Source organism: Nyctibius grandis, chromosome 13 (genome assembly GCF_013368605.1).
Source record: "Nyctibius grandis isolate bNycGra1 chromosome 13, bNycGra1.pri, whole genome shotgun sequence".
Taxonomy (NCBI): domain Eukaryota; kingdom Metazoa; phylum Chordata; class Aves; order Nyctibiiformes; family Nyctibiidae; genus Nyctibius; species Nyctibius grandis.
In genome coordinates this window covers 1,867,275-1,878,829 of record NC_090670.1, presented here as the reverse complement: position 1 = coordinate 1,878,829, position 11,555 = coordinate 1,867,275, and the positions used below count along the sequence as shown (strand labels likewise).

The 11,555-nt window shown below is 46.6% G+C and overlaps 1 protein-coding gene across 1 annotated transcript; it reads left to right on the top strand.

Moving 5' to 3' along the window:
• The first annotated feature begins 2,819 nt into the window (after nt 1–2,819).
• On the top strand, nt 2,820–11,097 carry HMGN5 (high mobility group nucleosome binding domain 5). The gene is made up of 6 exons (XM_068412011.1): nt 2,820–3,061; nt 4,275–4,304; nt 4,668–4,697; nt 5,624–5,674; nt 8,978–9,121; nt 10,406–11,097. Exons 1-6 carry the CDS (start codon nt 3,047–3,049, stop codon nt 10,451–10,453), a joined length of 318 nt encoding a protein of 105 aa, XP_068268112.1. The 5' UTR covers nt 2,820–3,046; the 3' UTR covers nt 10,454–11,097.
• Nucleotides 11,098–11,555: the final 458 nt, after the last annotated feature.

Below are 11,555 nucleotides of genomic sequence, written 5' to 3'. Positions count from 1 at the left end.
TGATGTTAATGCTATAGAACACACCTGGGGGCCAGCCTGGGTCAGCTGCCCCGGATTTAACTGCTGAGGGCCTTGATCACCACGGCTGGCCACAAACTGAAACCAAATCCCAATGAAACCAGGACAGGTCTGCACAGTAACAGCCATTTGTACTTCCAGCACAACAGGATCTCACAACAGGACTTCTATCCTAGAAGAAGTGGTCTTCTAACTAATGATTATTTAGGTCAGTTTGGGGTTTAATGAACATTTTGAGAAAAGTCAAAAAGTTTGAAAAAGTCTAAAGGTGAGGCAGAAGGCACAGCAAATATAACGCAAAAAATTAGTAGCGAACTTTAAATCTGCGCTCACTTTGCAGCGCACATTTTGATCCAAGCTTTCAGCCAAATTGCTTGTCATGCAAGTTGTTCAGGAGAAGATCTTGACAGACTCATCAACAAATTCCTGTTCCTTTTCCACAAATGTACAAAGACTTCTCACAGAATAGAGAAAGAATGAAACAATAACTGCAGGGAGACAGACAAAACCTTCCAAGGCAACTGACAAAAGCAACTGAAGCACAAACCTTGTTGGTGATGGAGAACTCCTGCTATCGGACACAGACTCTTGAAAGAACTCTTGAAATGTGTTTTAGATGATTTTTAGTTCAGAAGATGGAGAAAATTACTGGAAACACTATTTAAAATCTTGATTAATACAGGAGAACTTGAAGGTGGCATGATTAACAGGTAAGGGGGGAGAAAGAAACCCATTGATATAGGAACACGTTCTATTTATACACACTGGCAGTAAGAGCAAAACAAAAAATCTTACTACTGACAGAAAAGGAGAACAAATAAAGGAAGGCAAAAAAAAAAGCTGTGCCTTCGTTGCTTCAGCCTTCAAATAAAGTGAATTGCCACCAGTTACTACACACGACCTTTCTGGGAAGATGACAGCAGCAGGAAAGAACACACTCAATTGTATTTGGTTATGTGGTTGCACGGAGGTTGGCAATGCCTGGAAAATGCACTCCCCAGTATTCAGGAGGCCAGTCACAGACATAACTGGTGTGTATCTACAAAAAAATCGTGGCATTTGATGGTTCTACATTGACTGGAGGAACGGGGAGAAAGATGGGCCTGTGGATGGAAAACTGCTCAGCTTGACTCCAAAGTCGAGTAAGATAATAAACTATCGACATACAAGCACTTTGAGAATGAGGCAACGTAAAAAGTGACAAATCAAAAAGTCACCATGAATTTGTCAAGAACAGGGGGAACAGCTGTTCAGACAGCAGCACTGCAAGGGATCCGGGGATTACAGGGGATCAGGAAAAGAATCGGAACCAACGTGGTGATGCTATTGCAAAGGCGGCAAATGCCACGCTGAAATAGGTTACCTAATTAACCTGATTATTGGGTCTAGATGTAAGGAAGAATGCAAAGTTGAAAAGAGTCCGGAGCAGCCCAAGAATGATAAAAGGTTTAGAAAATATGGCCTATAAAATCATGAGACCTATGAGAATTTGTTTAGCCTAGAAAAACGAAGTTTAAGGGAGAATATGGTAATATTATGTGAAATAATACAGGATCTAAAATGTCAGTATAAAGTGATGTTTATTAATTTTTCTTTATATCTGCTAGACGCTGGGCAAAGAAACTTAAATTCACAACCAAAGTACAGTTTAGATGCTGGGGAAAACTTGGTGGTTTTAAGTGCTGAAACAGGCTAACTAGGTAGATGCAGAATCTCCTTTATTGTAGGTTTTTTGAAAGATATTAGACTGGCTTTTGGCAGGAACAGTCACACCTCAGAGCAGCAGCTCCTGCTTTAAATCTTAGTTGCAAAGTGCTTTGGTCCTGAATGTGGTATTAATACACGCCTTGTGCTTTCCCTAAAGAAATATAAGAAAAGATGGCAGAAATCCTGTAGGAAATTGCAGTTTTGATAGAAACAAGAGCAAATTTTCCTTCATCCGTGCAGAAGTCTGAGACTTCACCTTACAGCCTGCCTCCAACTCACAGGCCCAGCCCCAGGGAAGATCTCACACGCTTCAGCCGAGGTGTAACAGACCAACAGGCAACTTGGAGCCAAAACTGATCCCGAAAATCCCTGCCCGGCTGTAGCCCGGCCCCAGAGGCAGTGACACGCTACGGGCACCCCGTTTTACCCCGCGGGGCCGGGGCGGACCAAGGCCGCGGCCCCCTGTGCTGGCTGAGGCAGCCCGGGGGGGCTCTGGCGGCCCTTTCCAACAGGTACCGCAGAGGCGGGAGGTGGCGGCCGCCGCCGCCCGGCCCAGCTCCCCCCGCCGCCGCCGCCCGGCCTCGGCTGCCAGGCCGCAGCGCCCCGCGGCACGGCGGCCCCCCGCAGCCCCGCGCGGCGGGAGGGCCGGGGCCGCCGCCGAGGCGGCCATGTTGTCGTCCTGCGGCCTGTGGTAACTTTCGGGGAAGTTTCTTTCCCGGCCTCTGGGGGCACGCGGGGAAGGAGGCGGGGGGGGGAGGAATCTGCGGCCGGCGGGGCAGGACGCGGCGGGCACAGAGGCGCTCGGGGAGGCGGCGGGCCGGGGGCTCGCCCCTGCGCCGCGTCGCCTCGCCGTCCCCCGCGGGCCGCGCTGGGGCTGCCGGCGGCGCCGTATTCACCGCGCGCTTTAGGCCGGCTCCGCTGCGCAGACAGCGTAGCGACCCGCCGTCCCTCCGTCTGCGAGCGTCTCTGGCGCTACGGCCGCCGCCCCGCCCCCCTCGCCCACGCCCCGCCTCCCGGGCCCGCTGCGCGCGCTCCCATTGGCCGCCGCGGCCGTCACTCGGCGGCTGGGCCCATCTCGCGCTCCCCATTCATGCAGTTTGGTTGCGTGTTGGTGTATTTTACTGTTTGCAATAAAGAGGGGGGGAATTTTTTTTGTTCAGTTTCTGCTGCAATTAACTCTTGGTCCCTTATACATCTTTCTTTTTTTTTTTTTTTTTTTTTTTGGCAATTTTGCAGAACGGTTGAAACAGTTTTTTGGTGGTTACATTTATTTTTTATATATATATCTATATATTTTGCAATCAACTATTAAGGTGCAACTATGCCCAAAAGAAAGGTAAGTACAAAAAAAAAAATAGGGGAGACAGATGGGGTACGAAGGGGAGAGATCAAAGCGGCGTTTGCAACATTATCTGTGGATTTTTGCGCGCGCGCGTGTGTATGTGGAGTTTTTGCATTTTTAATTTTTTGTGTATGTCCTAAAGTGAAGCCGGGACCGGAGGGAGAGGGCTGGGGCGTGTGGTGGGGAGCAGGGCGCGGGCAGGGGAGCCTGCGAGTTCACTTTGGGCTGTTTTGTTTGCAAGGAGAAGGCTGAGCAGTGTCTCCATGCTGGATTACAAACAGCCATAGTGCTGCTGCTGCCCCTATGGAGAACACAGGCAGGCAGCGCTAGGCACGGAGGGCTCTGCCGCTCGCCCGGCTCCCAAAACCCCGCCGCCGAACGGCCCCGGCCTTCCCGCCGGCATTTTAGAGCAGATCGGGCCATTCCCCGGGAAGATTTGGGGCTAAACGGTGCCTCTTTCTCCTGCGTTTGCCTTTGTTCTCCTTTTTTTTTTTTTTTTTTCCTCCTCTCTCTCTTCCCTCCCTCCCTCCTCTCCCACTTCTTGTCATACCAGATGGTTGTGCAATGGTAATTTGGTGCCATTAGGCGGCGCAGAATTTTGAAACTGTCCTTGAAGGAAAAGCGGGGAAGGGATTCACCACCATAATTAGTAACTTCAGCTCGGCCGGCACCGCCGGGCCCCCCCGCTCCCCTCGCCCGAGGAGGAGGCGGCGGGGAGACAGCGGCCCCCCACCCGCCGGGACTCCCCTCAGCCGCCCGCGGGGCTTCGACCGCGGCCCCGTCGCTCCCGGACCCGCCGCCGGCGGGTCCGGGAGCGACGGGGCCGCGGTCGAAGCCCCGCGGGCGGTGCGCGACGGTGCCATGTCGCCGACATTGTCCTTGCGCGGGGCCGGCGACGACCTTGTTGTGGCAGGTAATTTGGCGGGAACTTTTTAAACGCGGCGACGTCGGTGCGTGGTGACGTAGGCGCGGCCGCCGCAAGGCATTGTGGGAGTTGTAGTCCGCTGCGGCATGGCGGAGGGGGGGTAGGGGTCCGCCATCGCCCTCCCTTCCCTCTCCTGGCACAGCCGCCGGCCCCGGGGAGCGCGGAAGGGAGGCAGGGGGTACGGTGCTCCTCCCGGCTGGCGTTGAGAGCTCCCCGGGCATCCCTGAGCGCAAGGGGATGGCGCTGTCGTCTTCTCACCTCAGCGTTTCGCTTTCCTTGCAGGCTCCAGCTGAAGGCGAGGCAAAGGAGGAGGTAGGAGATGCTGCGGTGCCGGTCCCCGTTCCTCCAAGAACTTTTGTGGTGCTCCACATAAATTACAATGCTCTAGGGGTGTGGGTGCAAGCTCGGGCCTTGCGCCTGGGTTTGGGGTGCCCAGGCCCAGCCCTGGGCCTGTCACCTGAGGTGGGCACCTCACTGGGGTAAAACGCAGCAGCATAGAGTGAGAACTATTGAACAAAGCTGCACTTTCGGGAAGTCATCGCCATAATGCCAATAGTTTCATAAATCCTACAATTCATATGGGACTTGATGACCGTGTTACGCGGGGTTGCAGTTCTGAGAAAGCACTGCGTTACATTCTCTCTGAATTTTAGTGACACATCTTTCTTTACACAGCCAAAGAGAAGGTCGGCTAGACTATCTGCTGTAAGTATCTTTATTTACTCTTTTAATACTACGTCGCGTGGGATGCTGAGTTCTGGGGGACAGTTCTAGAGAAACTATTTGCTTTTCTTCCACCGTGAAAGTCATGGTTAGAGTATTGCACTATTTAAAAGTAAAATTCCTATACTATGCTTCTAAGCCTTGAGTATCAACACATTACAGCCTTACTTTTAGACATTTCACATGAGATACAATGTCTGTGTAAGTTAACATTCAGTGTGGACATACGAGTATCCAGAGTCAAGGAATATTGATTTCAAGATGCGTTTGTTCTCTGTAGGTCTTCTCCACACACATACCTGCTCATAGCTCTATAACTGCTCTCTCCTTATGCTTGTAATTTGCCCATTGATTTTGTGGGCCCAACTGTTGGGTAAGCTGAGATCTAGAGGGTGTAAATCTATGTCATGCAGTAGGGTTCAGCCCAAAGTCACAGCCTTAACCAGGCTCTTGGCATCCTTTGCTACAGACGTTTAGGGCACCCAGCCCTTTTTTAAGCCATCTTGGAGACGCCAAGTGGATCACGGTTGCTAGTTAAAAAAGAAAGTACTTAATTTTAGTGAAAGCTGAGCTGTGTGTGCATACATAGAGTTATGTCCAGATGTTAATACCTTTCGTTTTTGACCCACGCTTGCCTTCGCAGCAGACAGTAACACCCAGGCACAGTAATGATCCACTTACTACTACTGTCAGCATCTGTACCACAACCACCGTAACATCCGTGAGGAAACACGGGTTTGGGTAACGAAAGACACTGATCTGTCCCTGACATTTACTCCTTTGGGCTACAGAATGAAGCAGACAGCTCTAAACTGTTTTTTGTTTGAATATTTTCAGAAGTTACCAACGTATTGCTGAAACATTTATACCTTTCCTCTGACTCTGTTTCTTACATGTGTTTTGTACAGAAACCTGCTCCGCCTAAACCGGAGCCAAAGCCCAAAAAGGCAGCACCTAAGGTAAGTGTTTGAGATCTCTTGAACTGAAGTTATACTTTTCTTTCTCAAAGTGTTTATGGGTGGGGGGAGGACATCCACAACTAACCATTTTGCTTTTTCATAATTTTCTTTAAAGATGTAAAGTTGAATTATGTGAGTTAAAAGAATGTGAAAGACATAAAGACAATTTTATCCAATTCCTAGTGAAGGAAGGTGGTAAACTGAACAGATTTTAAATCAGCTGGGGAGAGGCTTTACTGCTTGCCTTGCAAGGCCATTCTGAAGTTTCATATGATGTTTTGTTGGGAAAATGATGCTTTGAATAGAGATCAGAGACTCAATTAGAGAAGGCATTGAAAATCATGCTTTTAATTACAGTTTCTTACGATGTTTTCATTCAAAGGCATCTTTTCATTTAGTTATCAGTTTATCATGTTCTAATCACTGGAGATAAAGTCCTACATACCTGTTTCCTTAAGCTGGATATTTTTGGAAATGTCAAAAATATTGCCATATCTGACAGTATAGTGAAAAAATAAACTATTTAAAGCTCCTCTGTGCTTTGGAGCAACAGTTTGAAAGTTAAAAGGGGACAGTTCTGCAATCCATGAGGTATTTCTTTGTACCCCCTTCCTGTCACAGGCTTCCCCAGCAGTCACAGCTTGCGGTGCTATTTTTAGATCTATCTGTAAATATTCAGATTGTATTAGGATTTTTCAGATGATTAAAAAAACAACAACAAAACTTCAGTGTTCTTCTTAACCTGTTCCCATCATACATTTTCCATTGTGGTTTTGGATGGTCATACGGACAAAGCACAGGCCAAGAGATGCTTTAGTTACAGAAGGGGATGACGGGCTGGGAACCAGCTCTTTTCTCTACATTTAAAAGTCCTTGCCATTGCACATGGCACAGCAGGCTTCCAGAGGATGGAAACTATTCTCTGCTGTATGGAGCAGCAGAGATGTCACGAGAAATGGACAAGGAGAACCCTGCTTGTTGTTTTGGAGACCCCACACCTCAGCTCTGTAATCGCAGTGGTGTGCAGAGCAAGTTTTTCACATCTGCCTCTTGGTCGTGCAGCTGGGTTTCTAGATCCCATTCTGGAGCCGCAGGGGAACTCAGGAGCCCTGCTGCTCTGCATTCCTGCGGTGGCACACTCTGGATGCCACCTCCCTCTAGTGGCTGCTCTCCTGGGCAGAGGGCAGCCTGCCGCTGGGGCTTGCTCTTCGTGACCTTATTGCTGAATTGATGTTGCCATCTCTATAGAAAAATTATTCAGGTAAATTAATACAATGGTATTAGCTCAGAACTAGCTGAGAGGATGAAAGCAACTTGGAAATTGAAAAAATAATGGTTTATCCTTGACTGTTTGTTTTCCTGGAGGCACTGGGTTGTGGAAGGGGGCTTAATCCCTTCCAGAATAGCTGTTAGCTTGTCCCCAGAAGTCACGGACCTTGCAGAACAGAGCAGAGACCCCGGGATGCTCCCTCACACCCGTGTGCTGTGAGACACTTTCTCTCTGGTCTGTCCAGCAATCGAGGCGAGTTTCTGTGGATTCTCCTCAGATCCTTTCTTAAGCTGGGCTTTACCAGCAAACAGGGGGCTACAGAGAATTACAGTTTTAGCTCTGTTAATACTTTGTTGTCTTTTTTTTTGGTGGGGTAAGGGAAAAGATACCCTTCTTCAAACAGCCCCAAGTCTTTACAAATCCTTTCTGGCTTATGTTGGAAGAGCAAGTGACTAGGACACTTGTGCTCATGAGTTTGGAGCGTACTGGTGCTGCTGAGGAACCCTTCCCAGTGGACTACTTACATGTGTGCTTCAGAGGTCTGATGAGGTCTGTTCAAGTGACAGAGAGCAAACCAGTGCCATAGTAGTGTTGCAGTGCTAAATCTTGCTGCCAAACAGTACCAGAACACTTGGGTGCTGATATTCCTGTGATATTTATCTTCTCCCGCTCTTGAAAGTTGGAGGAGTGTTCAGCCAACGGAGGGGAAAAGGAGTGAGTGGAGGCATACTCTGTCTCTCCTCCTCTGCTGACTCTCTTCCTTCTCTTGGAAAGAGCTGCTACATATCTCTGATAAATGAGGCCCCAGAGAGGAGGAGAGGTGTGTTGCAGGAGAAGGGGATTGCTAACACCACATTGTAGCAGAGTTTCCTGGGTGGGCTGAAATCCCTCAGCAAGGTCAGGCTGGGGAGTGGGAGGTTAGAGAGGAAAAAGACGCTCACCCACTGGAGTGCTGCTAACCTCACGGTTTAAATTTTCTGCATTATTGTAGGGTTTGGTGTTAATTTTGTTGAATTTTTATTCATCATTATCATTGAAGAATCAGGTGACTTTGCCCCATATACTCTGTATCTGAGTTTACCCTCAGCAAGCATCTCATTTTTAATGTGAATTAATTTTGTACGCTAACAAACGAGGTGTTGACATAAGAAAGTACACTTTTGGTAACTTCTAGTCACTGAGACAACTCCACCTTCTGAGTAGAGATATATATTTATGCAGTGATTATCTGTTTATCTTCAATTACCTGTGAGTAGTGATTTTGCAGATATTTATGGTTCGTTTGTTGGAACTAGGTTAATCAAGCGAGGAGCTAAGCTAGTTTCCTTAGTGCAGTTACTTTTTGGCAGCAAGAGGCAGATCCTCCAAGGTGAAACTAATGAGAGTCGTACTTATTACTGCATTGGGGTTGGGATCTGACCTTGCCATATGTAGAACTATTACTACAGAAGTTGTAGCATCAAGTTTTGTTTTGATTTAGCCTGATCCACATATAAAAAACTGCACTTAAATAATAAATGCAAAGTTCTTGTCGTTATGGACGTGACGCTGTCGAGCCCCCAACTTGTCTATCACACGAATGGTTTATTGTAGTAAGGAATATTTCTGGCAGGGAAGGGGGAAAGTCCTTTGACTACAGCTTTGTTACAGTTTTCTAAATAGGCATTAACAGCACATCTGAAGTATTCTGGTATTTCCACTCGTTGTCCATGTTCTTGTTCTGTGGTATGCCTTTCAGCAGCAGGCCAGTTCAACTCCAGCATTTTTTAGCTAATTTAATTGAATGCCAATTTAAAATAGGAATTCTTTTAAACCCAGCCATGGCTGCTTTTATATTATGCACTTCCCAGTAGCACATTTGGGACAGAACAGAAGGAAAACACTTCTTAGAAACTTCCATCTCATCTTTGTCAGTAGGAAGTTCAGTGTGCAGGAGCAGGTTGTGTAGGAGGTTCTAGAGTTGAGAATGTGCGTGTGCAGGTGTATGAAGTGGGAATTAGCATTTACCGTATCACGGTCTGTTTTCTCAACAGAAAGAAAAGGCAGCAAATGATAAAAAGGAGGACAAAAAGGCAGCGACAAAAGGGAAGAAAGGAGCCAAAGGCAAAGACGAAACTAAACAAGAGGATGCGAAAGAAGAAAACCACTCTGAAAATGGAGATACCAAAACTAACGAGGTACTTTAGCTGCGGTAAACATGGGAGTAACCACAGATGTATGGGTAATACATCTGCGGGAGCTAATGCTCGGCCTCCTGGTCAGCAGGGGCTGTGTCTCACTGCCATCCTGTAAGGACAGACCAGCTGCAGTATGCACAGGGCAGCTCCCAGGGAGAGCCTGAAAGAATAGCGTTCTCCTTCAAACTCCTTCCTGCTATCTGACAGAGCCCTTCCACAGGTGGGCTGTGCTGCCGTAGTGTCCTTCTCGGGGCTGGCACAAGAGCAATGCAGAATATTTGGGGAACAATAGAGCTCAGTAAGATTGCTATCCAGCCCTGAGCTGACTTTGCATATCCTCCCTGGACTGCTGGATTGCCTCTTCTGCTCAGCACGGGTTGGTACTGGGCCAGAAATCTGGTTTTAAGTTTTACACAATTCTTTAAAACAATTCTTCGCCTCAGAACAATTCAACAAGAGATCTGCAAAATAAACTTGGTCTTGTCTCTTGATCTGCAAGCCTCTTTTGTACAGGTTCTTACTGTATCAGCTACTACTAAGAGATGCCATTTTCTAGGACTAGCTGCAAGTTTCAGTCAGCTCCTGATGGCCTTTCCCTAGCAGATTTCTTGCTGACAGTAGAAGCGCAACGTTTGCTACGGGCTCCCTTTGCCCCTGTAGGCACAGACCAGCCTGTTTTGTTCCCTGTTGCTTTTGATTTACAGTGATTTTTCTCTTCATGTGTTGAGTATCATTATCCAGTTAATGGGTTGTTTATTCTTTCATTTTTAAAACTAATTGAGGAGCTTCTTCGCTAAAAATTAATATGGGGCTAATGTACTTCAAAGGATCTTTGATTGGAGCTTTGCAGTTTTGATGTGTTGACTTAAAAGGTAATAGCAGACATTTTATAGGAAACAGGTGAGAACCAATTTCCCCAAAGTTTGGACAATAAACAAGTTTTATGTGTAATTCTTACACTTCCCCGTGACTTAATGAGATGAGGACTTGATTTTCCCTAGCGTGGGATTGATCCTAAGCTAAAATATGTTCTAATCTTCTGCCTCTAGAGGCACTTAACATTCCAAAATGAACTCGATCACCAATTCATACTCACCTGTGCTTTAGCTTTTAGAATTACCAGCCACCATGGTGGTGGGTTGATACTTTCTGTGCGTTCTTGTCTGTCTACACAAAACGTTGTCCATGTGTGTGCTAACAAACGAGTCTCTCTTTGATGCTTGTTAGAATTAATCCGATCAGCATTACGAATAATATTTCTATTCTTCCCAAACACTTTTGTAGGCACCAGCTGCTGAAGCATCTGATGATAAGGAAGCCAAGTCCGAGTAACGTTAACCCTGCCCTATATCTCCATCATTTGGTATCCGTACCTCCATGCTGTATTGTTAACAGAGAGGAATATTTTTATCAACTATTTTATAAATGCAGGTTTTTTTAGCATGAATTTAATTATGGAACATCTTCATCTCGGTTACTTGGGAATTAAATCCCTAACAAACAAAACAAAACAAAAAAAAAAATCATTGTTTTTAAATTTTGTGATTGTAATAGTTTGTATGGTACATGGAAAGAATAAGTGGTGGTAGCTTTTGACTTCTGTCAGTGTGTCCCTCTTTGTGTAAGTCATGCTTACAGACTTCAGATTTTAATTTTTCCCTTGTACGTGTTGTATGGTTTCTTAAAGTGGGGAGGTCTCAAAACAAATAACCGTGTTAAACATTCCAGTGGTTCTGTGGGTTGCTTTTATAAAGAAGGTGAGCTATTTTCATGAAAAACCTAAGAGCTGGAAATCTGTTGTTTCCCAAATGTAATTTTATTTTGTCAGTTTTGAAAAAAAAAATAAATAAATAAAAGTGTAATCATGTTTTTAAATGAAATACAAACATTTCTTTTAAAAGGGCAGGTCGGTTGTATGTACCCACTGTTAGGAATTTTGCTGGATTTATCTTAATAAAAAAGACTCCTCAAAAGCTGATTGTGGTTTGTTGCTTGTGCTGCAAACGTAGTGCTGGAAAGCTCCCACCTTCCAGAAGAGCTGCAGTAGCACAGGGCTCCGGGCTGAGAGAACCTGTGCAGCTAGAGAAGCGTGAGTCGGGCTTGGGCCCCTCTCTTCCTCAGTTGTGTGAACAAAAATGCCTTCGTGGGCCAGCCTCCCAGCAGCGAAACGGGAACAGAGGATTGCGGTGCCAGCTTACAGCAGGGAACTTCAGCCGGCGCTTGGAGATGAAGCTGACCTGGTAACCTGGTACTGACCCAGGTGAAGGTGGGATACTTGGTGGTGTCCAACAGGCCTTAAGCATTATAGATGGTATTATGAATTCTGGAGGGAATTGTCTGGTGTTCTTCATGTGCCTGTTCATTGATTATGATTTAGAGGGGCGTTTTGCTCTTAGGAATACTGCAGAAGCTTAGAGACGCCGTGTTTGCATTG